The sequence below is a fragment of the Fulmarus glacialis genome, unplaced genomic scaffold, assembly GCF_000690835.1.
Source record: "Fulmarus glacialis isolate BGI_N327 unplaced genomic scaffold, ASM69083v1 scaffold8657, whole genome shotgun sequence".
NCBI lineage: Eukaryota > Metazoa > Chordata > Aves > Procellariiformes > Procellariidae > Fulmarus > Fulmarus glacialis.
In genome coordinates, this window is record NW_009225090.1 from 61,538 (window position 1) to 89,173 (window position 27,636).

Genomic DNA, 27,636 nt, shown 5'->3' on the forward strand with positions numbered 1-27,636 from the left:
CACAGATGGATATACCTCCGTATTTCGCTCATATTTGTAGCTACCATTATTTAATTTAAAGGATACCATTTCTCTGAAGTGTAGCAGAAATTTCCATATCCCTGTTTCAATGGATCATACAGAATCTGCTCCCTGATTTCCACCCACCATGGATATACCTCCGTATTTCGCTCATATTTGTAGCTACCATTATTTAATTTAAAGGATACCATTTCTCTGAAGTGTAGCAGAAATTTCCATATCCCTGTTTCAATGGATCATACAGAATCTGCTCCCTGATTTCCACCCACCAGCCCCGCCCCGCTTCATTATCTAAAGAGCACATTAGCAAGTGAACAGCCTTTCCTATTGTGCTCATTTCTTTAACTTCATTAGTTTCTCTTTACAGTGTCCAGTGCTGCAGCCTGAGCCCAGGGCCAGGCAGATAACTGGTTTAAATTAGCCACACTGGCCTCTCTTTTAAGCAGCTCCCTGAGGTCCTGTTGTAATTTGCATGCTTTAATGATCCTCAAGCCATCTAACTTTGAAAAACATGAAAGCAGCTAATATGCTGTGACTTCTGCTTCTGATGCTATTCATTAACATATCCCTGTTCCTTTCTGTTTGCCATGTATTTGTTATACACTTCTTATATTTAGGTTTTAAACTCTTTGTGGGTGAAACTGGTTTTGATCTTTATTCATACAGTGCCAGCCACAGTGGGGTAGGACCTCTAATGTTACCGCTGCCCTAGCAACAAATGATAGCACATGAAAATAAAAAGTAGTGACAATCAATTTATCTAGAACTTTTTTTTTTTTCATCTAAATTGCTGTTTCTTCCCTAATCTGAAGCCAAACAAGCTAATCTCTTCCTTCATTTCCTGCACTCAGTCAAGCCCGCACAGACTGAGTTTTTTCCTCCTGCTTGCTGTGACCAGCCATACGGTTGCGTTTTCCTGGCACGGGGCTCAGTGAAAATGGGGAGGGTAAGGCATTGCCTTCCCTCTCCACTTACTTGTAGTTTTATTGCATGAGGGAATTTGGAAGGAGCCACTTGGGCGCATATTCAGGCTCTGCTTGTACTCTGCTGCTGGTCGTCTGGACTGTGGTGTATTTGTTTGCAGAGTGAGTCATGGCTTATGTAGCCCCCTGCCTCAGAGAATGGGTTTGTAGCTTGCTCTTCTGCTTGTGGAGCTTCCTCACTTGCCTGAATTTGGGATCTGAATTTGGTTATCAGGCAGAAATAGGGAACCAGATGATCAGCCTTGCCGTGACTGGTGGGAGAGGCACTCTGATGCCTCTCCAGAGCTTGAGCCTCTGCTGTTTGATGGGAATGTTGCTGTGAGGTTCCCATTTCTAAAGGCTAAAGGGCTCATGTATTTCTGCAAACTTGAACATACTAAAAAAATCAACCATGAAGTGTACTTACATTAACCCATTGGTTAAATGCAGCTGCTTCTGACAGAGTAGATAACTCCTGATTAGAAAGAGAAAGAGAGAGCAATGAGTATGCAAGCTATAATTAGCTGTACCAAAGTACTCTTGCTGTAGCCTGTGGTGTAATCGGCTGTGTCTGGCCTGGCTGATGTATCATGGAGGAGGAGGTTTTCAGTATGTGTGAAAAGGGAGGACGTTCATGTTTTTCTAGTACTGATACTTGCTGGTAATGGGAATGGTGAGTTACCAACTCTTTTGAAAGTCAGGCCATCTATTGCTTAGGTGTATTAGGTGTGCCTGACCTTGGTACATAATGTGTACTGACCTCAGGCTACGCGTTAATTTTCTGGGAATGTAAACCTAAATCTTTTCTTCGATGCAAAATTAATTGAAAAAAGGTATGTTGCTTTGCTTGGTGTTTGTACAGCATCTTGCATGTCATCCTGCAAGTGGAGAGCCTTTATTCTGCCACAGTACTTCAAACAGAGAGAGATGATGGTGTGAGCAAAGATGGCAGATAGTGCTAAGAGCCACGTAAGATTATTGTCAATGGCTGGGACAGCTGACACTTTCATTTTTCATATGCTATTAAATGCATATTTATTTCACCAATTTACTTGCTTTGGTTTTATTTCCCTGCCAGTCAGCATGGTTTGTTTTAACATGATAAATTGGCCGTTTCCATTGAGAGAGACCTCAAGGCAGAACTTCAGAAGAGCTGGGTGCTCGCTGCTCCCAGCTGGGAGGTGAGTGCTGACACTTCTGCATGTTAGGCCTCTGGGGCTGGCATTTTTCAATTTGTCTTAAAGAAATATGCTAGGATCCCTTAGGCCGCTTTCCAAGCTATGTTTTTAAACACAACAGATCATTTTTGTACCAGGCAAGAGTCTCCAGCAGGAACACTGTCTGCAGATAGCACTGGTGGGCATCATATTTTTCTAACTGTTTATAATGGCTTTGCTATCTCTCTGGTTAAGATCCAGTGTGAGAACTGTGCAGTAGGTCCTGTGCTCAGAGAAGATGACCATATTACTTACATCTGCAGCATTTCCATAGCATATTCTACCATCTCCTTCGTAGCCTTTTGGGCACACACACTGCCAGCCACGTGAAGACTCAAACTGACAAGTTGCCTTTGAACCAGAAAGAGAGAACTTGTCAAATAGTGGTCAGGAGAACCACTCAAGAGCAAGGATGGCCTGTAAACCCTCTTCCTGATACACATTCATATACAGACATAACCTTAACAAAGGATCTTCATACCTTCTTCCGTGGATGTCCTCACCCTCCTATAGGACAAACTCCACCAGCTGAGGGCACTACCTCCCTCACCTACCCACCATGCACTAAGTTGAGGAGACTAAACCTTTGCTCCACCCTTTCTTACTTCCTCCCTACATAAACTGGGCCCTGTTCCTTCACCTGACTACGGCAGACCTATCCTCCGCTCCCCCATGCTCTTTTCTTTAGCCTGAGGCTGGTGTGGCTCTTGCAGGCACTACAGCGCACAGCAGAGCCTGCAGGTCTGCTGAACGCATGCAGCTACTGATAAAGCTGATAGATGCCTGCGTAGAGATGACTTGAGTAAAAACCTCAACAGACTATTGCATCCAAATTGTAATTGCTGGTAGAGAAGCAGCATTTATTTACTCCAGGCTTGAGATGGTCCTTCTGTACAGGCAGAAATGGGAGCAGCCCTTCTGTCTGTCCTCAGCACACGTACCATACTGACGTGGTTCACACAGCATTTTTGGTGCTTGTAGCACTGCTTAGAAAGCTTTGTTCCAACTCAAACAGAAATTGCAGGCTTGAAGTGGCAAAGAAACTCCATCTTGTGCGCAGGAGGTGAGGTGTGATATGTATCTGAACACTTTGTTCAGGGAATGATTAATTACTCACCAGATGATGGCATTTTCCATTTTGTTCCAGGCATGAGTTTATGGATGTGCATTCAATTCCGTTCCCCCGAAATCCATCGTTACACCTGCAGTCATTCTGTTTTTTCAATAAAACACAGCAATTCATTAAAATGATTAAAATAGTGTGCATATTGTAGACGTGGTGAATTAGTCTTTCTGTGTTTCTATGTAGCTCCATTGACTTCAGTGGAATGACACTGATTAATATCTCCAGAAGACCTTTATACCTGACATCTACTAATGTACTTACTAAAAAGTATTTGCTGCCAGAACACCGCCATGTAGGAGGGAGGGAGTACTGGGATAGAAACTGAAGGAGACTGTTCTGGGTAGAGAGCGCCGTGTGGAAATAACCTTGTAGCTGGGAGGGAGAGGAGAATTTGGGGAAGAAAACAGGGTAGGAAGCACCGGCAGAGCAAAATGAGTGAGGACTAGTGTCGAAGGTGGCAATGAATGTGAGAGGAAGTACCTGACCCGGCCCAACGTATATGCAAGTGGCATTTTCATGGCACCCTGCCACGGCGGGCAGCAGGCAGTTGTTGATGGCTGAGCAGTCCCTTCCGTCGCCTGTCCATCCCGCCTGGCAAACGCACGTGTGCTCTCCCGGGCCCGTCTGAATGCACTCGGCCTGGGAGGGATGCAGAGGCATGCATTCAGGACAGTTAGGTGGCATCTGGCTTTAGGTGTAAGGCTTGTCTAAGCAATAGCGATGCCGCTATTGGGGGGGAAAGGGCTTGAAACTGCAGTGAAAATTGTGACTCTTCCTTCTGCAAAAGTTTCTGGCCAAACCTTCTTTACTGCCTACTTTTCTGTGGTGTGAGGCTCTGTGGGAAAAGCATATACTTACATTGAAGTTACAGCCACCTGGGTTTAAAGCAGCACAAGGATCAACTTTGCTGCAGCTCATGCCGTCTCCCTCATAGCCAGGTTTGCAAACACAGCTATAGAGACAAGAGGAGGAGGGAGGCATTAAACATGATAGGATGGCTGCAAAGTGAAGTGATTGTTTTCCACTGTAACGTGCTATTTGTAGGCAGCTTAAAATTGGTAACCTTGGATTCAAGATGCAAATAGCTTAAGTGCACACATTATGGTTTTTTTTTCAAAATATTGACTGGGTTAGTTAAGTCAAATTAGGGATCCATTCTCTGTGAATGAGATGGGGAGTGAAATTAATTCTGCCTGATGTGATCTTTGCAAAGGTGAGCTAATAGCTCTAAATTAATTAAGAGCTGGGGTTGCTCTTTCTTTCAGTGACACGGAAGATAGCTCTCTCCCTGAAATGCACGCAAGACAATGTTTCCCTGAGTACCCCCCAAGATTAACCTACGTTGGAGGGAATTTCTTAAACACTCAAGTTACGCAGCATCCCACATTCTGCTTTCAGTGGTGACTCATTATGGATACACTGCGGCAAGAGGCAAACTTGCTGCATCTGAAGGTGAGCGTGAGGCAAGCGCAAGGCAGCTGCAGCAGTAACAGAGTTTTGTGACCAGTCCTGTCAGGACTGGAGAGCCTGTGCTGAAGTCTGCGGTGTTGCGACATACAAACCTTACCTGAGCTGACCGGAGTGAGCTATCTATCCCCAAACTGCTTGAGAGTTTCATTGTTTTTCAACAAGGTTCAAACTTCGCTAAGGAATGGTTAGAAATAAGAGGTTCCTAAGAGCCTTTGTAGATGTTGGTAGGAAGGCAGCCTTCTGAACAAGGCTCATATCCGTACGCATCTATCTTATCAGTGTTAAATATAAGGTACAGGGTAGGGCATTGAGAACCCTTAATTACTATCTTGCAACTCAGAGTCGATGCGATGCATGTTTATGCTTATTTGCTGCACAGCAGTATTTCAGTGGCTGATGTTTGTGTGCTGCTACAAGGCGCTGTTTTGATCAAGCAAATAGGAAAGAACTGCATCATAGCATTGATTAGATGCAAGTTACTGACTTACCTCACTGCACCATCGTTAAGCTGACAGTCTGCGTGTGCATGGCAGAGCCGTAGGAAGGGCTCGCAGGGAACAATCTGCTTGTCACAGAGTTTCCCCATGTATCCACTTCTGCATGATCCAGGAAGACAGAACCCGACGCTGTCTATTCGGTTATCGCACTTCCCATAAATGCAGAGGCAATCTACCAGAGATAAATTACAATGTGCAGTTCCATAGTGGTAAAAGACATCTATCCTTACATAGCATTTCTTATGAATTGGGTCCCACTTTTTTTCTAGAATCAAACTTTTGTATTTTTAATGTCTCACTTTGTTGGGGGACTTATTGTTTATTTATCATATCCATGTCTTTTCAGATGTGTTTTATGGATAACTATTTAAAATCTATTCTGTGTTTATAGTGCACTTCTCTATCAATGAAAGTCAAAGCACTTCAGAGAAGTAGGAACAAAATACTATGTCCCAGGCTATTAAGGCTCAAGTTATTTCATTGCACAACTTTTGGTGTATTTTCAGTGATACGGGAAGCCTTTTAATACTGAGTCCACAATTCTACAAATTGCACAGTGCTGGGCTAGTACACAGAGCAGCAGCAAGACCTACCAGCACTTTGCTGGGGCTGGGCTGATTAGTGCTGCTGGGAGGCACAGCAATGTGCCCAAAGGACATAGCAGGTAAGCCTTCTGCAATCCCAAGAAGTGCCAGTGATTACTTAAGCCAACACATGCTGCTTTGGCAGGACTGGAGCTTAGGCAATACCACCCTTTCTTACGGAATTTGTCTTTTGGTTTTTGTCAATGTACCTCTGTAACTTCGAGTGAGCTGTGCTTCATGAATGACAGGCTGTTTCATAGCAAAAAAGACTAAAAATGATTTTGTAGATGGGGAATATTTATATTTGATGTTGTATATCCTGTAGACTCTCAAATGTAGTACGGCTTGACGTAGCAGGACTAAATCTGTCAGTATATAGAAGATGACTGCTAGAACTATAAGCTATTCAATAGATCAGAAATTACTCAGTAAAGATGATTATGAAGTGGCCCTAAACACAATCTCTTTATAGATCTAGTTGTTCTTAGATTGCATGTGTTTGTCATTGCAGGCAGAGTCTGCTCTGTTGTGGGCAATATGAGATGGGAATGGAATTGCAAAGATTTTCTTTTCAATTACTTATGTGAGGGAGACAGAAATGAAAAGAACAATAAATTAATATAAAGCAAGCTATGGCCCCTGCAGAAAGCCCAGTTAGAATCATAGAATCATAGAATCATTAAGGTTGGAAAAGACCGCTAAGATCATCAAGTCCAACCGTCAACCCAACACCACCATGCCCACTAAACCATGTCCCTAAGCGCCTCATCTACACGTCTTTTAAATACTTCCAGGGATGGTGACTCTACCACTTCCCTGGGCAGCCTGTTCCAAGGCCTGACCACTCTTTCAGTAAAGAAATTTTTCCTGATGCCCAATCTAAACCTCCCCTGGCGCAACTTGAGGCCATTTCCTCTCGTCCTATCGCTGGTTACTTGGGAGAAGAGACCAACCCCCACCTCGCTACAACCTCCTTTCAGGTAGTTGCAGAGTGCGATGAGGTCTCCCCTCAGCCTTCTCTTCTCCAGACTAAACAACCCCAGTTCCCTCAGCCGCTCCTCATAAGACTTGTTCTCTAGACCCTTCACCAGCTTCGTTGCCCTCCTCTGGACCCGATCCAGAGAATTAAGAATTAAGTCAGTGAGAAGATTTTCACTGACTCTGGGCTTATGATGTATCCCTTTGAAGTAAGAAATTAAAGTACCCCAGAGAGATCTTGCTCATCCTCTGTAGAGACTGTTCAGTGAGCAGTTAAATCCTACCTCCATGTTACTAGGGTCCAAAAGAAATAGACCATGCTCTTGGGCTGAGGAAGTACGGCTGTACTTACCTTTGTCACACTGAGGTCCGTATTTGCCAGGGTCTGAGCAGAACTGACAGCGTGAGCCTTGAAATGCCTCAGCACAAATGCAGGTCCCATTTCCACCCAGGCCATCCATGCACTGTGATATGGGAGAGAGGTGATTTCTATGTATAAATTGAAATAAATCGTAAATCTTTATCCTTCCCCCAGAGAAGAGACTATGTGTCTGTCCATATTATGACTGTGACAGACTACCAGGAAGAACCTCAGCTTTGACGAAAAAGGTGTTTCAAAGCAAAAGCTTTCCTTGTGCTTGTACTTTGCTGCTGCGTATTCTACATTTCTTTGCAATTTTAAAGTGAGAATAGTGAGCTGGGTCATTACCCTGTGCTGTGCAAAGTAAAATATCAAAGTGGGTCACGCAGCCTCAGCCTTGCCTGTGTGCTGTGTGTTGGCACCACAGAAACCTGCAACTGGACATCTGAGAGGAGACCGATTCATTTTCCCTTCTCCGTATAACTGAACCTGAAATTCACGGCCATCACTGGACATAAATGCAGGGTGCAGCTCTTGTGGAACCTAACATTCCTGTTGTGCAGGAGTGCTTCAGGGACTTTTGGGACACAGCCTGTCCTTCCCCCCCGTGGGAGTGCAGGGTGCTGCCGGATGCTCTGCTTACCTGCCCGTTTCCTGAGCAGGGTTTGGAGAAACCTCCTGGACACGGGCTGCAGTCAGGGCCAAAGAAGCCTTTGCAACACTTTGGTTCCTATGAAATAAAGCAAATATCCTCTTTTCCAGCGCCTTACTGTGGAGGCAGTGCGCAAAAGACAACTCTTCATCGTGTTTTGGCCCTCTGGCAAAGGCCTGTAGGGGTAGCTGGCTCCTACAAGACTTGTGTTGAACCAGAACCACCTCTGCAATGGCCTTGTTAAAACCAGGAGGGGTGTTGGCAGCCCAGGAAGGGGATGCACAGACCACCAGATCCTTCCCTTGTTCTTATCAGACCCATCAGTGTTAGAAATCCCCGTCCTGTCACCAGTTACGAACGTGCCTGTGTGTTCCTGCTCATATTGTGTGCGCTCTCATATCTGCCTGTGGGAGTGCAGTATGGTCCGGAGGCAGGCAGTCTCCTCTGCATCTGAGATCAGGAACTCGAAGATACGTTTTGCCCCAGAGAGATGCTGTGGAAGCTAGACATGCTGCTTTGATCTTCCTCCTTCCCCTCTGCACCAGTATGGGATTTAGCCACTACGCAGCCCTAAATGTTTTTCTTGGCTGCATCTTTTGTTTTAATCATGAATTGGCTGCCTTGATCCATTTATTTATCAAGAGCACAGAAAGCGTATTAGAAAAAAACCTTGTTTACATGTGTGATTCAAGGGAAATAGGAATTAGCAAAAGGCTCTCAAAGCTTACGGATTTGTAGACTTCTCTGCTTGTTACTTAATGGTGGTCATGAAATGCAGAAGCCTATTTAGGAGCCTCAGGAGCCAGAAAGGTGTAAGTACTTCCCAGGAGCTAACGAGTTCTGCAAGGAGTAGGCTTGCCAAGCAGAGCAAGTGGAGCGCAGTTCTCGGGAGTGTTTCCCGTTCATTGTTACCCAATATCGTGTGAAGTCCTGGGACAGGAGGGGCTGGGACCAGGGGTGAACAGGCTGTCCTGTTCTTCACGGGTGGAGCTGTATGGGGCAATGACAACCTTTGGGCTTGGAGTCTTATGTGAAAACTCCTGAGTTACAGAGTATGAGAGCATTGTTGTCAATAACGTATGACAGCTAAAAAACCTCACTGGAATTTGCCTGGTACTTTGCTCTAAGATTTACAGTAGCTCCTCTCAGCCCCCTGTAGAAGGGTATGGAAACTACATGGACATCTCCAAACATATCTCAACTCCAAATGGAAAGTTCACAATGCAAAAGATAATATTTTGGAAAACTTTTATATATGTTTCACCTTAAGAAACCGTAACTCTGTACCTTTGTTGTTATATTGCAGGATCTAGCACAGCCGGTTTTTTGAAAGGTTGGGCCTTCAATAATGCATCTCCGTTTTGAGAAAGGCTGGAACATGCACAAAATGGAAGGATTAGTATTTCTAAGCAATGTACAGTTCTTGGTACAGTCTTAATATCGCAACATTATTTAACTGGAGAACAGAAAGCACCTTGCCAGAGTTTATTAAATTATGTATTTTTTCATAATATGAGCTTTCTTTTCATTATTACTGAATAATGGCATATCTATTGCTGAATATGGCATATAGGACTAACTACCAGTGAATTTTTATAACATGGGGAATAAAATTCCTGTGGTAGCTAGACTTGAGTTTTGTATGTGGAGAAACACGCAGCCAGATTTGCATCTCTTAGATGCAAAGCAGATGGAAGATTTTCAATCCTTTCTGAAGCTACTTCTGCAGACAGTTACTTCTGGGAGGATGCTTAATCAAAAGGAAATTTTTAACAGATGTGAGGTCTATTTTAAATGTATCCCTCCTCTTTTTCGTTTACTAACTCTCAAAGCATAATTGTGGCAATTCTCATCCTCAGCTCTCTCTTCTACTGAAGTCTATCCTAAATAGATCTTACTTTACCTGAGAAAAGAGTCAGAACTTCTATGAAGTCTACAAGGGATCTTGCAACAGCAAACAAAATAATGCTGAAATAACTTGATGCTTCAATCATTGCCAAAAAGAGACTAAAGTACCGTCTGTATTTGTATTTTTATGCAGTCTCCTGTATTCACATCTGGTTCTTTTGCTCACTATATTGGGAGAGCAGTAATCAACGTATAGGGACCCCTTCCCTCTATGCATTTTGTACAACTGAGGAATCTGTCAGAAAATGTCACTTACGATGGGCTTTGAATCCTGCGGACAGGGAGCCAATGCATGCGATAAACAACTTGCACAGACACTCTAGATGGAAACAATAAGGATAGTCAGTTCAAAAGGCATTATACCAACTACTGAGATGCATACTTATGGATGATATACCCTGTAAATTTTAAGTACGTCTATTCTATGACTTTTAACTGTCACAGCATGAATCTGGAACCCAACAGCAGCACCAGGGCTATATCCGCTGGCTCTGATTTTTGCTGAGTGGTTGTTCATTTCCACCTTCCCCTTTTTATCTTCATTTGTCCTTCCCCCACTCCCTTCTTTTAAAGAACTGGCAGCTTCCTAAACAGAAGATAAGCATGGGCATGAATGCACTGGCGTTGTTTGCTCAACCCGATATAATATATTAACTAATATTGTCTGAGGGTCTGGTGCAGTCTGTACACTTAACTTTTAATTTCTTCCTAGGAAGACCACAAATTAGTTGAGTCTCATATAAAGACAGCGTGAACAGAAATTTGTCTTGTGTATAGGCAGTGGAGAGAAAAATATTCTTTGCTTCCATGTCATAGATCCTGTACTCTGCTATGATCCAGAGGTGTATAACTATTTTTATGTCTTCACCTTTCGGTTGCCTTTCCCCAGTAGCTAATTTATTGCCATGTGGTGGTGACAGAGACTGGCAATTACAGCACTGAGGAGATACAAACTCCGGTTTTAAAGGTGAGTCCTCTGACAGGCTCAACATGCAATAACTTCAGAGAGGTTGAGCCTTTCAGTGTGTGGACATGGAGTTTGTCAAGGCTGTGTTGTTCGTGACTGCTAATGTCTTGCGTTTCAACCAAGTTAGAATAAATCCTAGGGCCGGCATGCAATGTGTTACTTCGCTGCGTTTCACAATCAGTGGACAAGTGACCACAAACCTGAATTATGCCATTTTCCTCACAGATTTATCACTGGAGCTGTGGGGAAAGAATCAGGTACTGGTTTGGACTTAGTAGTCCCTCGTGTTGCACAACACTTAAAGGAATAAAGGACCAGACTTACAAAAGCATTTGGGTATCAAATAGTTGAGGTACCAATGCCACTACTATGTTTTAAAGGTCTGTGGGTCAGATGTATTTTGGCAAACACATTTGGGCGTTACAAAAGCTCTTTGATAAGCTGTGTGGTCATGACTGAAGTTGACTTAGGCTCTTAGCTTTCTTTGCGTTTCTGAAAATCCCTGCAAGTGCCTCTTTGCTCCTTAAAAACTTAAAAATCTGGCTGATTGCTATGTTTCCCACTGTTGGCATTGCTCTCCCTGCTGCTCAGTGCCACTCAGTGTCACCTATTTGCTCCCTTTCTCCACCTGGGATGGTCTCAGCCATTGACATGTACCTGCTTCCTCCTTTTCCTGAGGACGGGAGTCTTGCCTCTCCCCTCTGCCACGCCGCAGAGGGGGGACAGGGAAATGTGTCTGCACTTCCACGCAAGGTCCAGTCTGCCCATTTTCAGCAGTAGATAAAGATGCTGTCTTTGCACCGAAGTGTCTGAAGCAGAGATCTATATTCTCTTCCACCAAGTCTGCTTTGGGAGTGATGCCCTCTGGGAGGAGGTGGAGCAAGACACCGAGTCCTGCGGTTATTACCAGCATCCAGGTACAGTTACATGGATATGTGTGTGTTAGCATAATGGTTTCATCTTTAGGGATGTACAGTTCTTGTTAGGTGTGTACAACTGCCAGTTCCTACAAGTTCTGTCACTTTTCCCTGGTATCACAAGTAGTATTTACAAGGTGGCATTGCTCTCGTTTTCTGAGAGTGATGAAGATGCACGATGGCATGTTAGAACAGCAAAGCCACTGCTCCCTCTGGTATTCTCCTTGGTAGCTGGAGCGTAATTTGAATTTGTAAGGTGTTGATCACTTTTTGTATTGGAGATTGCAGCTCGGTGCTCTGCCTGGTTTATGATTATGTTGCACATATGACACTTTGTAGTTACTGCCAGAGGTAATAGTTCTTTAGTGCCAGCTCTTATGTTTTCTTCATTAAATTTGGATGCTGTCCAGCTCTGCTGGGAACCTTTTTCAAGGCTATGGTTCTGGACCGTTATAAGTTAAGATAGTAAATGTTTTGCATTACTGTACCGGAACTGTTACTGGCCCAGAGACGTGCTTGAACACGGTCCAGTAACAGCTCATTGAAGCCATGCTTACTGCAAGCTAAAAGCTCAGTCTGACACTCAGTCTTCTTACCAGAAATACTATCTGAATGTTACCAAGTGTAAAGGCCTGTACTGTGTTACCAACGTATGTCAAAATCCACCCTTTGAAATATGAAACAGTGTTGTAATTCCTAATTTGAAGAAAACTGGAAGAAAACAGGGCTAGGGGAAATTGTGGCTTCTGAAAAGAACGTATTTCTAATGTATTAATATAAAATTAATTATTATGTTAATATTTTAACCTGCTGGCTCCTTTCCCTGCATATTTAGTAGAAATGAAAATGCTGATCCAAAATAGTTTCCCTGGGAACCTGACACTAATTACCATGTACTTATATGCACAGGTGGGATTCAGAACTGGAGGAAAAAGTTTGACCAGAGAGACAACATATTTAAAAGGGCTACTGCAAGAATTAGATGAGTTAAACTGGTATAGGATGTTCTCATATGAGTTCCCCATTTACAGATTATTTGTATTTGTGCAGTACTGCTAGCTAGGAGGCTGTATGTCATTGATATATTAATTTCCAAAAATACCCCCTTTTTATGGACAATATCAGAGAAAGCAGTAAGAGGAAGCTGGAGCGCATTATATGGAGCAGTGAAGAGCTATTGATTTGTTGTGATTCTCTTACCGTTGCGACTTGACTTCTTGTCTCATCACACCGATGTGGTAGAATTGGAACAATTGTGGGTGGGATAAGGACTCCTGCAAGGGTATAAATGCGACCATTTTTTGCAACAATATCGGTTTCTTCCATTTCTTCTCCACTCACCAGGACTTGTCCCTACGAAACAATAAATTATTATTAATAAGAAATTTTTCATAGCTTCTTAATATCTGATGATTTAATTTCAAGAATTTTTAGTCATACTTCTTTTAAATTGGCTATCTATTTTTTATTACGCTTGTTTTATGCAAGAAGCATGCATATGTTGTGCATTTTCTTGAATATTGGTCTACAACAGCGGAATGTTTCCTCTTAATCTGCACCATTAGCCTGTGGAACTGGTGCCTAAAAGACTGGCCAAAATGAGGAGACTACTGATGACTTCAGGCACTGATTTCAGTGGGCATAAACATGCTTTGGTCCTCTCTGTGACAAAGGGGGGAAAAAATGAGAGGGAATCTGGGATCTATATAAATTCACAGGAGGAAAAAAAAAAAAAAAAGAAAAAGTATTCTTTCTGCATTTACTCATGCAACTGCTCTGCCTTTACAAGAATTTTCATAGGTACATCTCTTCTCCAGAACGTTCATATTTGGCTAAAATACGCAAAGAACAGAAGGGAGTTAACATAACAGATAAGTTTGGTTTCGCAAAAGTACTGACAAATTAACACCTTCAAAAATGTGTTCACTAGGTTCATTAGGATCAGAGACTGTAATATTAAAGAGAATAAAAGAATATCTATGTGTGCACTGAGAAGTGTTTAAAATAACCAAAATATGTAACAGAAAGATTTAAAGAATTCTAAATTTTTTATTTATTTATTTTTTAACTAGGCAGAGCATAAATGAGGTTCATTCCTGGACTGGGGCTAATCATAAGAAAAAAGAAACTGCAGGCTGTCCTTATATACCAGTCGTTTGCTCTGCATCCTTTATAATACTAATTTCTACCAATAGGTGGGAATGGCAAGTTGAAAATCTCTGCCTCATTATAGCAAGAAATTCCTCTGCTAATGTCCCCCCTCCTCCCTTTTTTATTCCCCCTGCATGCAAACAGTTGCCCAGATCAGAGAGAGCTGTTCACAGGTGAAAGCTGCCTTTGACTTACAGTGCTGGTCCTGTTAAAGTAAATGTACTGCTTCGCCATGCTTCTGATGTGCTCTAGTGAGATGAGGCTGGCAACCTCTAGCTGAAATGAATATAAATTGATTGAAAGAAATGTAATATCATCATTCTTTTCAAACCCAGATGGATTTCACAAGAAAGACCCCCTTTCTCTTCAGGGTGAGCGGATGACCCTATCAGCTTTTCTCTAGCTACGTGGGCAGCCTCGCATTGACTAACCTGCTTGTGTAACGAAGTTAGAGTGATTAAATTTTGACTGAGCTTGCTGGTTGCTGCATGTGAAGAGCTTGTTGCCCAAAAGGATATTAATTTTTCTCCTGACTATAGCAACCAGTCTAAGTAAAGTTATCACCTCTCCCTAAAAATAACCCTGTGTGCATCCTTAGACCATTGTGGAAACGGCGGTGCTGATATCCTGTGAAGGGACACGTGGATCTCATGCCTCTGCTCCCTGTGATCCCGCTCTGTGCCGGGAGTGACCTCCGCCTTGGATGCTGCACGCGGGGCCTTTCGCTAGGGATACGAGCACAACCTTCCTTCCCTGCAGCAGGGGTTGGGGTGCGAATGAACTTCAGCCTCCTCTAGCCTTAGTTGGTGGGGGTGTTGCTGGGCTCTGCTCTTTGTTTCCAGTAGAAAAAGGAGGGAAAAACAGGGGGCTTACTTAGAGGATGACAAAACCACCTCTTTCTGATAAACAGAAGACTAATCTTGGCAGAATTGGCTCGTAGAGAGCTTGATCTTGAAAGCAACAAGTACTTTTCCTGCTACTCCTTCCTGCAGCCCTGCCAAGCTGACAGTACCCCCTGACAGTGGTTCTTGCTCCACAGCAGGCTAAGGTAGCGGGTCTCAGGTTCAGGATGACTATATATATATATTTTTTTTTTCCCCACTTGGGCTAAGTCCCCATTACCAAAAGGTATATTTTAAAGCGGAAATAGTTACTTGCAGGTAACACACTAGTGTGGCACACCACAGTTTTAATTTGCCATGATTCAAGGACTGCCCCATGCCTCCTAGCAGGGTTTTATTTTGATTAGTGACACTGAGGTGAAAGGTTTGTGTTCTCCGTTAGTGACCTTTATGTGACTGCCCTTTGCAGCCTTACTGTGCAATACTGAGTGGAGGCTGTTCTTGGAAAATCTCTGGCTTCAGAGTGGCCAAGGGTTTGAAATGCTCTTACACTCTGGGACAGTAAAGCTGCCGCGCTCACCTCAGTGTTGGAAACAATGTGGTATCGGACCAGCTCCAGCAGCTTCCATGAACCCTGCCAAAGCAGAAAAGAGGCCGTTTTAGCCCAAAAACCGAATCCGGCCTGTGAGAGGACATGGGGATGAGAAGGGCATCACAGGCTGGTGCACCAGAAACCTCTGGGTCAATGGTGGTTCTCATGGCAAGCAGCGTGCCCTGCGGCGTCTGCTGCCTCTGTCTGTCCCTGCCAAGGGTGACACCTCCCAGGAGAGGGTTTGGGACTTTGCAATGTGGTTGTCCGGGCCGTGCTGGCAGGGCAAGAGCAGGGGAGCGAGGACCTGGTGTGGGGGATTGGTGTCGCTTCATAGGACAGGAGATCCCAAATTCCGTTCCTTTCTAGGTATTACCTTGATCTTTAATTGTTAGAGGTGGCTTAAGCGTTGATCATGGGAGTTTAGTTTAGATGAACTAGATGAACACGGGAAAATGATGTATGTATGCATCTACTGTATATCTACATATAAATCTACTATCTAAGAAAGATTTGCATTATAGAAAGAGTATACCTCTGCAGAAAGCAAGTAATCCAGAGCCTCAGCTTTCATATTACTCAGAGCCTCGTTACTTGGAACAAAGACTGTGTAAGGTCTGTTGTCCTGCCGTAAATCCATTCCCAGGCCAGTTTTCTGTTTTGGTTTAAAAATAAAAGTGAAATTACATATTAATATTGAAGAACTGGAAATATTAAATATAAATATTAACAGATATGAAAATATCTGAAAATAGCTTTATGGAATTGCTTTTCTGGATCCTTACCTCTATCAAAGATATAAATTGGCTGTATCTTCCATTATGTTGAAGTACTGACATTATGGTTTCCTAAAATAAGATGAAAGTAAGATTTACTTTGGCTGGGAACATGGAATAAATACCAATTCTTATAAGGCAGTTTTTGAATTACTGCATGAGTCTCAGTTATTACAGATAGAATAAATTTGAGTTTCCTTATTGTTTGGGTGGCTGGTGGTGTCTAGAAATGGCTGAGATGGTAGCACTCTTGTCCTGGTGCTATACGGGCTTATAGTTAGAGTTTGTCATTGTCCTGAAATACTCTGTAGTCACAGAACATACAAACAGTGTGTGTATGGCCAAAGTGTCTTCACTTTCCCCATATGCATGAAGAATCTCTTCATTCCCAATGAGAAAGGGCAGAGAAATAAAATACTTGCAAAAACACCATATAAAGAAGTGACCTCTTAAGGAAGCATGCTCAGGGCAGGGCAGGGCACCAAAAAACCCAAAGCATCCAAAATTATCAGTTTTTATAATATTAGCCTTTTGAGGGGAGGGATTGCTCCTCTGAATACAAGTCTTGCCTGATATCTGTCCAGGTGTCCCTCCTTTTAGTATGTTGTTCCAGAATTCAGTGCGGCGCACTGATCATGACTGCCAATTTCCCAAGGAACCCCTCAAATGCAGTGAGTACAACCAAATTCTCCATGGACCAGCTTGGCAGAAGAGCGAATGTCTGTTTGTGTGGAAACTGCGTCATTACCTTTCACTTTGAATGTTGCTTCTCTGAGTTAGCGCACAATGGCTCAGCAGAGTTTGTCTAGCTGCTGTCAGTCATCCTCCTTTGTATTCAATTGATGTGAAAATATTTTAAAAGGAAGTCTGACATTGCATTTATATAGCTTATGGCTCACCTCTTTGCTGCTTTCAAATGTTGGCTCCACGTTGTCCATGGCTTTGTCAATAATGTGCAAAATCCCATTGGAAGCAATAATATTTCCCTGCAAAAGTTTTCCTTTTCTCCTTCCTCCTTGGAGTCTAATTCTTAACTGATTATCCTGAAAGAAGCAAGGCAATGGATAGTGAGCTCTTTGTTATGGAATGACAACAGAGAGAGTATGGGCGTTGAATAAAGCCTAACACCCCCTTCCATTGCCAACACCTGGGCTGTTTAAATCTGGGGAGGCTAAAGGTTGCTTCCAATGCTTATCAAGGAAATGGAAAAAATTCCTTTGATTTTGGAGCAGGACCGTGTTATTTTGTTCCAGGACAGCAAAGTTCAGAGGAGAAGCATGGACAGGCCCAGTGGGGAGAGCAGTGTACCTAAAAGGGCTCTGATGACTGCTAGTAATAAAAGTCTGCCAGGAAATGATTTAAAATGTGATTGTACTGAAAGGGTCAACTCCTGTAATCTTAAGGGACTACAAACCATTTCCTTATATTATATGGATATTTAAAACAACAAAATGTTGCTGATTCTGCACTGTACCGAAGCCTGCAGGAAACGAACAGGCCTCAGACAGCAATGATGTTTTCCTGTTACAAATGGAGTACATACTCGTTAAAGAAATAAAATAGATCTCTCTTCTCAGATGACACTCATCTACTAAAAAACATGAGAAGTACTTGATTTCAGCCTTCACATAGGCTCAAGTCATTAACAGACATTTAATGGACCAAGAGCAATAATTCTATATTATAAAATCTAGTATATCAGCTGTAGAGAACAATTCTTTTAAACTGTGGGATCAGACTGCCCTGATGTTTTCTGACATCAAATAAGCTGGGCTAGTGATGAACTTTACTCCATGTTTTTAATGATAAATTGCCATGTGCATTTTATTTATGTTGAAGACTTCTATGTGCTGCATCATTCAAAGGATGCCCAGGCTGATGCTCAGTGGGAGGTGGGATCTGCAGTGCAATCGGTGCTTGCTCTTTGTGAGCAGTAGGGACAGGTTTCCAGCATAAGCTCTGGGCTTTTCCCTCCCCACGCCCCCTCTTACTTCACCCAGGCTCTCTTAATGTCCCCCCCAGCTCCGTTGGTCATGTCTGCAGATTTAAGATGACTTAATTTTAGTAAACCTTTTTAGAGCGGTCTGTGTTAGACTGCTGTCACTCAGCAGTGATGCATCTCTAAAGGTAATTTTTGTTTTCACTGATTTTAGTGGGAACTTTGATGCCGGTGAGGTTTCAAGTTTCACTTGAGCTCCTTGTAAGGCATGGCCACTGCTGTGGTTTTTCATAATCCAGCAGCTATCTGCAACCTGATGTCTCACTGCAGAAAGACCTGTCGTACTCCTTGTTGAGTGAACAGAGAGTAGTGTTCTTGCTGAGGTAGGCTGGAAGGCCACTTACCTTTTCTCCCTTTGATATCTCTCCTGACTTGCCAGTCAAAGTGTATATTACATTAGTATTATTCAAGCTACTGGTATTCAACTGACCAGCAATTACATGGAGTTTCACAAAGTACTGTGCTTTCTGTTTATTATTCAGAAGATCCTTTATCTAGAAGAGCAGAAGAACAGAGATTTATTTCAATACTGGCTTCATCTAAAAATAATCTCATGGTGAATGCTTTTTTCCTCCAGCTGTTACATTCCAAAATGATACATTTTCTTCTGAAGTGAGGTGATAAGGTCTGAACCAAATGGAGGCTTCTCAGGCCACTTTTTTTTTTTTTTTTTTTTTTTTTTTTTTTAAACTAAAACCATTTTTTTTTATCACCCTTGCATAAAAGGTGACCTGTAGGGCCTCCCTGCTGAAAATTCAGATCTTAATTCAGACCCTGTCTCAACCAAGTGAAAAAACCTTGAGCACAGCCATGCAAGACAATCCAAAACTTACTTGAAGCATGACTGCATTCTACCCTGATTAGCCAAATTATTTTGTTTTTCTTTCAAGTAGGAAAAAGACCGTCTCTGGCCCCTAGATTTAAATGTATCCAGAAGTGTACTAGAGCAAAAAGTTCTTCTGAATCTGTTGCATCAAAACACTTTTAACACAGATGAGATTTCTGGAGGAGCTAAATCCCCCCCCAGTTTAAAACCCTCTCTGTTGTTTACTTACATTTGTACCTTTAAGCCCCTTGTTTGTGGGTACAAGCACGGTAAATGGTCCCAGAGTACTCAGCGGCCATTCATAGACATTTTCTTATAAGGAGAGAGGGGGAAAAAAAAGAAAAATTAAATGTGTATGGAAAAGCTCATTGAAGGAAGGATATGCTGCTGATAACCTGCTGGTAGTGCAAATATCAGCAAACACATAGCTGGTAACAAAAGCTGATGTACTGAAAGTTAACTAAAGTTCATTTGCTACCCAGATGGTATTTCTGTTTCCAAGACAGCAGTATGAGACCACTGATTCTGTAGCTGAAGGCATTAAGTATTTCTAATATTCAGTTCTTTTTCTAGAGGTTTAAAATCAGAACTAAACCCATCTTTACAGTCGTTATAGGTATGTCGTACCAGAGAACATGCCTCAAAATTAATATGCTGTCTTACAAAACAATGCGGAATATTCTGCTGTATATTCTTCATTTTTGAAAGACATTAATGTGGAGTGAATGTATTGTAAAATAACCTGTGCGGTTAATGTGTCTTTGTAGCTTCTGGCTAGTAAATCAAATGGCAAATTTATGTCCAAAACTTAACCAAAGAACATAAAATCTGTATTGTTATTAACAAATGGTTGCGCCCAGCAGGTAGGGCACTTTTCAGACACATAAAGAGAAACGCACAGAGAAACTGCAACTGAGCTCTCAGTGCTGAGGCAATGGATTTCAGTCTTCAGTGCTGGATGTGAGGGTCACTGCCAGGCTTTGTCCTCGGTCAGCTATGGGGAATTCTTATTCCGTTCTGTCAGGAATTCAGGATCTTTATTTTAATTGCTGGGCTCAGTGAAAAGGACTGAGCAAATCATATTAAACAGAAGGAAATTTTTTATATTTGCAAATTCAACTTGAAGATCCAGCTCGATTCTCGCAGTGTTTGTTCATAGCTCACATTTGTGGCCATGCAACAGAAGATGATGAGGACAGTTACGCTGTTCTCTTCGTGAGGTGGCTGCAATAACTGTGAAAGGCTGGTAGCTGTGAGCCCTGACAGGGTCTCCACCTCACCTCTGCAGAAATTTGGAAACCTGGAGACCTCCCACCTGTGGCTGAGGTGCTCTGGTGGGGGGTCCTGAGTGTGATGGGGACCATGGATCAGCCTCTTCCCCTTGCCTCTCTCCTTTTTCCTGGTGAAAGCAATGCCACTGCTGATGGCTGGGGACTGGGGAAGAGGGACCCAGCTGGGAATCCTGATGGTTTTGGTGGACTTCTGTGTGTCGTTCTAGATCAAATCTCAATTATCCACATCAATGGGGGCAGAGAGGGAGAAGAATTGGTATGATCCCACTTATCCCACTATGGGGCAAAACCCACTGGTGATACCAAATGATGTGTGAGGGGTTGTGGGAACGTGTTTAGCACTTCTGCTTGGAAACTCTTGCAGATTGCATGGCATGGTGAGCAAAGGCAGCTTTAGGCTGTCAGAAAGAGTCTGCGGTGAGCAGCGTGCGTGCTGTGTCATGCCGTTAGTGGCACCTTCATGCAGCAGGGAGCGTTGGGGGAAGACAGGGCATGATCAACCCACCCAGCAGGAGCTGACTCTGCTTGCCTGTGGCCACTCACCCATGAGCGATAAGGCGGATGTCAGCTTGCCTTGCCACCGTCCTCCCACTTCGGCGTTCAGGTCCCGGAGGCGCTCCATGACGTTTCCATAGCACACAAACCCGTTCCCCACGGAGCCCCCCTGGCATGTACACCTGTGAAGGGATTGTCATTTTAGCTGTGGGCTGATGCCTTGTGGTGTCAGCGAGGCTCTAGCTAAACCTGCTCCAGGGGTTACTTAATTGCTTCTCTGAAGGCATTTTCAGGAAGCACGAACGCATTTTAGTTTAACCTTTGCTTCTGTATGCTGTAAAGTACGTTAGCGTGTAGGGCAGCCTGGTGGCTGCTTGCCTGACGTGGGCGGAACGGGGTCTATGCACCACCCCTGGCTGCGGTGCAGCCTCTGGTCCCTAGATGTTGTGGTTGCTGGAGCCCAGAGAGCCACTGAGCCTGCCTGCCTGTGGGCAAGGAGAGGCTACGGCATAAATGTGTGGGGTGCCACTCTTGCGGCGGGGAGGCGGTTGTGTGAAGCCCCCACTTACTACGTGGGACTTGGCAGGATTAATGGTAGTTACGTATGAAGGGGGTGATGGCAGCTCATCAGTCCTTGCGATACCTGTATGGGACTGGTAGGAAAAGGCAGGCAGGGGTGTCAGACCTTTTAACAAGCAAAGTGGTTGTTTGTTACCCTGCCCTTTAAGTAACACAACCATTTTGGGCAATGGTACTTGTACTTTAACATTATATTTTTTTCTGAAGCTGCTGAAGCACAGAATCTCACGTTTTTCCAGATGTATGCTTTATGCTGCTGCTGTCTCTGCACTGGAAATAATGTCTCATCTGTAACACCCTGGCTGTCCCCTGGGGACTCCAACCTGTGAGAGGTCTCAGTGATGTATGGTTGACCCAGTCCCACGTATGTCCAAAGCAGGCTCAGGTCATGGTGCCCATGAGAGTAACAGGCAATGCCTCGAGATGGGCTCAACGTCCTCACTGCCTTGGGATGGGTTGCATTTGAAGTAGCGTGTTGCAGCCAAGGCAAAATCGAAAGGAAATTTATGGAAGAACAACCCCAAGTGTCAGTCTGACATTTTCTGTCCTATGAGGGAGGGAACACTCCTCATGAAAACTGAATCTGGCCGTGAAAGACATCAGCATTGCAAGAGAGGTGGGGAAGAAATTGTTGGTTGTCAACGTGATTGACACATGCTTGCTATTAGGTGCTGACAGGTACAAATGGTTGTGAGTTTCAAAGAGCAACTAGGACTTGCGTGTGCCTTGACCTTGTGTCAACCTGACTATTGACCGGGAGAGGTGGTTAGTACTTTCTAAAAAATCTGGACTCTTTAAGCCTGCCTCAATGTGAGGGGCCATCGATGCCTGCTGGTTTTGCCAATCTCAGCTTTTTCTGTTGCAGTCTTCAGAAAATCAGCCCCTGCTTGGCTGCTCCTGGGAGACTGGCTGCTGGTGTCAGCTCAGTCATTTACTCATCTTCAGTGCTAAAATTAAAGCAGGTGCTTGTCAACACGTAGTGCACACAGAAAGAAACCCTAACTGTATTTAGGAGGCTAAACAACTATACGGTATGTGTTGCCAAACATTGGCTTTTAATAATGCGTTTCCTAATTAAGTCTCCAGCATGTTCAGTATTCATATAAGCCCTATCTGTAATGATTCATCTCTCTGGATATGTTTTCTAAAGGCATCATTAGAGAAGGAACATTACTGCATGGAAGCAAAAGATGTTCTTTATATAACTAATGACCTAATCGCTTGCATGTGCTGGTTGTTACAAACACACATCTGCCACTCACACCCCACAGTAGTATCAAGCTGATGCCAAATCATCTCCTGTTTCCCACGTACGGTCTCTACCGTAGCTGTTTCTCTGGTGATAGCAATATTTGAAAATCCCCACAGCCCCTATAGGGGGCTGCATATAGACTCAGAGGGGTGCTGGGATTTTGGCCAAGCTTTAACTCCATCTGGTCCTGGGTAAAAACGGCAGTCAAAAAGCATCTTAAATTTTTAGGATGCGATCCTGATGGTGATCCTCTTCTTTTTAAGGGAATCTCTTGGGCAGAGGTATGACTGCGGAGCCTGGCTGAAAGGTTTAGGGCTGGGAGAGAGGAGCAGCTCCTCCTTGGGAGCTGACCCCTTTCTTCTGAAGGGGTAAATATTGCTGTATTGATGTACATAGCCCCCTTCACTTCTGAGCAGAGAAGAAAAAAACTGAGGCTTCAAAGGAGGAGAGGAATAGTTTAGTAGAAAAAAGAAACTAACCTTGAAATATTGCACAAATCAGATCAAGGTTTCAAAATAAACCTCTCTCCTCTTTTTCAGCAAATGGTCATAAAGAAGCAGGTGCTTAAACATAGTAATTTTTTTGGCTATCATTTCCAGGGGCACAGCGAACTGCAGAAATACGTACGTAGTTTGAAATTTCTTTTCTGAGGACAATATTGCTTATAACTGAGTGGGCGTCCAGTAACACAGTTTGGATTTGACTGCCAAAGGAAAGCATTTAGCAGTTACAGATTAGCACCTATTGCATGGGATTGAACCCTTCAACCTGTCTGTCCCCTCACCCCTTCTGATGGAGTAATTTCCTCTGTGTGGCCGGGCTCGGGAGGGACCAGCTGGGTGACTGACTAGATTAGTTTTGTCTTAACTTTGTCTGGAGGATCTGGTTTGCAACTCATACTGCATATGGCTTCATAGGTTTTGTTTTGAATGCACTGCGTATTGGGTGGGCTCGGTGCCTCTAAAGAGGAACAGCTTTACAACAAACCCTTCTGGACTATTTAAACTTAGTTGTTTGATGTTTTCATGATATGCTGCATGGACAGTATAGGCAGGACTGAAGAAGATGGGAACTGTTACTACTTCAGCTTACCCAGGAGGGGGAAGAGAATTGTATCTCTCTAGAAAAGGGGAGCTCAGCTTTCTGTCTCCATTTTACATGAAACTTGTATAATAGAGTTTTGGTTTATGAAGCTACTAATTTCTACATTGAAGACATGGTCAGAGTAAAAATAAAAGTGAGATTAAAAAAGAAAATAATCGAGTTTAGCTGAGGGAAAGCTAGTTCTGCTCGGAAACCAGAGAGGTTATCGTCTAACATGCAGTGTAATTCTGCACCAGTTGAAGCTTCGTAGCTTCTGGGCAAGGCTGAACATAATTACTGTGCTGAAGCAATGCCACAGAAAGTGTCAGCCATCACTCAGGAAAGATCTATGTGGGAACAGAAAACAGAGACAATCTTGATTTCAGGGACATCTCTCTAAACCCAGCACTAGCCATCACTGGGCTATAGAAACATGTAATCCAAATTGTTTGGTTTAAGACAGCTTTGTTAATTTTAGTGTTAAAACTGACTTTCCTCCTAACATCTGTGTAGCAAATTCCTGTACAGGAAAACAAACTCTGCCAGAGGTTTTGCAGTTTCCCACGTGCTTATCTCGAGGCTTTGAGGAATCTGCCGAGGCTGGTGTTGCTTTCACAGCATGGGGGTCAGATTCCCTAGTATTAGTATACTAAAAAGAGCCAGGCCTCCAGCGCTGTCCCATGATAATTAATGCTGATTAATTTTTAGCATACTGCCTGGCGTGTTTCTGGCCCACAGCAAGTAGCATTTTCCCAAGCAGTGCCCAGGCACGGTTGAAGGGATAGCGCGTGCCAGGGACCTCTGCCAAGAGGCAGTTACTCTGTTTTGGAAGAAGAGGCTTTAGCTGTGAGCCAGACCATGCTGCTTGCCCTGAGGAACAGAAAAGAGGTCTTGGTCCTTTTATTTACTAGTGTAGAAATGACCTCTGAGTGTTATGAAAATAAAACTTAGTAGGTCTTAGCAATTGGACTGATGAAATCAAACACTAAGCTAATTGGTTGACCCTAACCCCATTAAATCTTGTAATTTGTCCTTGATAAAGAAACCATTAATGATAACTTCAGGAGGTGTTCATCGACTGGATTTATTTTAGCAGCCTGTTTACTAGGGGCAGCTTTAATAAGCAAAAAGACTTACGTAATCTCTCCTGGTGCAACCATTGAGCATTTAGCTTTTTTATGGCAGGTGTTGTTTGTTTCACAGATGTCCGTCATGCTGCATCCTTTCCCAGGTACAAAGTTTGTGTAATGCTCCTTGCATTCACAGTGGGACTAAATCAGAAGGGTGGGACAGGGGAGAGAAAAATTACATATGCACAAATTGTGGATTTCAGCATACTTTCTGGAACTAGGGTCTAAAGACAGTGATCTTCCAAAGCCTTAGTTAATGACCTGGTGAGTTCAGTTGCAAGTATAAAGCTTATCCATATTTATACAACTCCCTTCTAGGTTTTATCCATTCCAGAAAACTACTGACTCTCAGACAAATTTCCTTCAGATAAAGCCCTTTAGATTCACTTCTGTGACCAGAGAACATTTAAAATCAGTGTGGGTAGGTCAGATTTTTTACCTCTGTTCCCACAGCCCTCTGCTTCCCAAAAAGAGTGCCGATGCATATTATTAACAAGTGAGTCATAGCAGCACTTATATGAACGTGAATTGCAGGATGACCCTGGATGACTGACTCTCTTTTTGGCTCTTCAGGGTGTCCAGGCAAAACAGGCATGGTCTTCTGAAGTCTCGCTTTCTCAGTGGTGGGAGTTTTACACATGGAAACCTGAGTCGGTTCCCAACAGCAGCCTTTATATAGTGCCTTTCATTGGTAGTCCTCAAAGACCCAGATTACTTCTTTCCTAAATACATTCACTGTAGGCATTTATCTGAGGTACGTGTGTAAGGGGCCTACTGGTCCTACAAGCCCCCTGTGGTCAGAGAGAGAAAATTTAACTGGGAGAAGCTTCATTTCAGTGCCTTCATTTTGGGGAGGCAAATCTGAGCCAAAATATTCTAGGAAAAACAACACTATTACCATTCTCATTTTCAGAGGGGAAAGCAGCACATAGATGCATAGAGAGGGAGGTAAAGGGACTCATTCCTGATCACCGGCAAGGCTTATGCCAAAGCTAGGAGTAGAGCTTGGCCTCCCTGAGGCCTGTTCCCATACCCTCATGGCTTGTTTTCAGAGAGAAAGCATTATTCCTTCCTAGGCAGTTGACATAGGAAATGTCTGGGGCACCCATTCAACACTAACCTTTCCTGGACCATCATACATGCAAATGGTAGACTGTGCAGGACAATTCCCATACGTTGCTTGGCAGGGGTCTATGGGTAAGCAGACTTGACCGTCCCCTCTGTAACCTTCTCGACAGGTACATTTGTGCCGATTTGGTCCGAGGTAAATGCAGTCGGCATTAGGATCGCAGACCTTTTTGGAGCATGGGTTGATAGCTTGTGAAGAAAGAAGTGAAGTAAATGAATTATTGCCCACAGTTCTGAAATTGAAGACGAGGATTTGCCAGAGCACCTCCATGCCAAACAAAGCCCGGCTAGACTAAACTTCTCATAACAGCCAAGTTTGAAGTATCGTGGCGGCATGAAGACAGAAGGGAAGAATGTGTTTATACTAACGTAGCAACCAACTGTTTGCTTTTGAACAGAAATGATCTCTTAACTTGGCAAATTGAGTTATAAACAGATTAAAACATGTAATGTGCTCATTAAAATATCACAACTATTTCCCTGTTCTCTGGTGGATTTTAACCGGAGAAGGTCAGGTAGGTGATACGAGGTCTGTACAAGCTTTAAGCGCGTATTAGATCAGTTGGAAAATATTTCTCAATGCAATAGGCCTTTGTTGTTTTCTTTCCGGTAATTAAACAATAAAATGTCATCTGTTCAGCTATATGGAAAACTGGCCAGCAAGTGCTTTAGTCGAGACTTCCACTCTGCTGTAGTTTCAGGACTGGACTGGAAGCTCACTAGTTATTTCCATGAGCACTTTTTTTCAAGGTAATGGCATTATTTGTCCTTGTTCATACTCCAGCAGTGCTTGGAGAACACCTTCTCGCACCTTTGTGTCCAGTTTAGGATATGGTCAAGCACACATTGTAGCTGGAAGGTGGCAGGCCCTGGACTCACCTAAAAGGTGGTGCTGCTCACTGTCTTCCCCCCTCCTCCTCCCTTTCTTCCCCCTCAGCTGGGACTGAGAGAGTTGGCAATGCTCAGCTTCGCTCTTTCAAGCCTTCTCTTCTGTTCCGATGTGAAATCACGTGCGTACATACATATCCACATGCTCAAATCGACCATAAGCAATGCCACCTCCAAGCAGAGTCTGGGGCAGCCACTGCTATCCTCACTTACATACTTAGCTGTGCTGGAGTTGCTTGTCCTCTGCTTCCCGGCCAGCCAAACATAAAAGACACTGGTTTAAGCCACAGATGACCCCAGTATCTAACGGCACTGGGACAGAGGAGCAACATCCACACAGACTGCATCAATACAAACACCAAGAGAGGTAGGGATACTAGCATCCTTCTCTGCTAGTTGCTGCCATTTCTTTGTCTCTCACTTGCCTATGCTGCCTACTAGAAGAACGTCACATTCCCTGAGGAGTGACTTTCTGCTGTCTTGCTCTTGGATGGTGTTCAAGCCTAATCAGAGAGGATGACACCATAGTTAGGACCAAGAGGATTGAATGTAAATATTCCCAGACAGGATAAGAAGTATTGTATTTGTGGCCTGATCCAAGCCAACATTTACTAAGTAGTGCTTCCAGCATCAGATACAACCATTTTCTTCATTGCAATTGGTCTAGAAGGAAGAGCTGGTGCTGTAAGACATAATGTAAATAGAGGAAAGGAAATCTGGACTCTTTTAATATAGTTAATTTGAGCATTCAATGGCAAGTTGAGGAGTCTATGAAGACAGCTTTAAGGTAGACTTTTACCTCTAGCTGAGATACTATTAACTTTGTTTCATGAAAAATAGGAAAGCTAAAATGAGCTTTACTTGTCTGTAGAGTTTATGCTTAGTGATGAAGCTGAGCCGCCACATGATGGATATTCAACAAATATAAGCCCTTGGTTGGTGTTGT

General features: G+C 43.4%; 1 protein-coding gene across 1 annotated transcript in view; it reads right to left on the reverse strand.

Moving 5' to 3' along the window:
* The window catches only part of STAB2 (stabilin 2), an 88,710-nt gene that overhangs the window by 43,935 nt on the left and 17,139 nt on the right, over positions 1-27,636 (reverse strand). The window contains exons 9-27 of the mRNA XM_009582362.1: positions 25,795-25,991; positions 24,682-24,815; positions 20,679-20,812; positions 19,073-19,155; positions 18,362-18,511; positions 16,918-17,061; positions 16,028-16,090; positions 15,778-15,897; positions 15,234-15,287; positions 14,007-14,087; positions 12,861-13,013; positions 7,860-7,946; positions 7,208-7,319; positions 5,285-5,465; positions 4,185-4,278; positions 3,807-3,965; positions 3,318-3,413; positions 2,456-2,551; positions 1,411-1,458 (exon numbers count right to left, since the gene is read on the reverse strand). Of these exons, the coding sequence (XP_009580657.1) occupies positions 1,411-1,458; positions 2,456-2,551; positions 3,318-3,413; positions 3,807-3,965; positions 4,185-4,278; positions 5,285-5,465; positions 7,208-7,319; positions 7,860-7,946; positions 12,861-13,013; positions 14,007-14,087; positions 15,234-15,287; positions 15,778-15,897; positions 16,028-16,090; positions 16,918-17,061; positions 18,362-18,511; positions 19,073-19,155; positions 20,679-20,812; positions 24,682-24,815; positions 25,795-25,991 (2,186 nt within the window). The remainder of the gene's footprint in view (positions 1-1,410; positions 1,459-2,455; positions 2,552-3,317; positions 3,414-3,806; positions 3,966-4,184; positions 4,279-5,284; positions 5,466-7,207; positions 7,320-7,859; positions 7,947-12,860; positions 13,014-14,006; positions 14,088-15,233; positions 15,288-15,777; positions 15,898-16,027; positions 16,091-16,917; positions 17,062-18,361; positions 18,512-19,072; positions 19,156-20,678; positions 20,813-24,681; positions 24,816-25,794; positions 25,992-27,636) is intronic.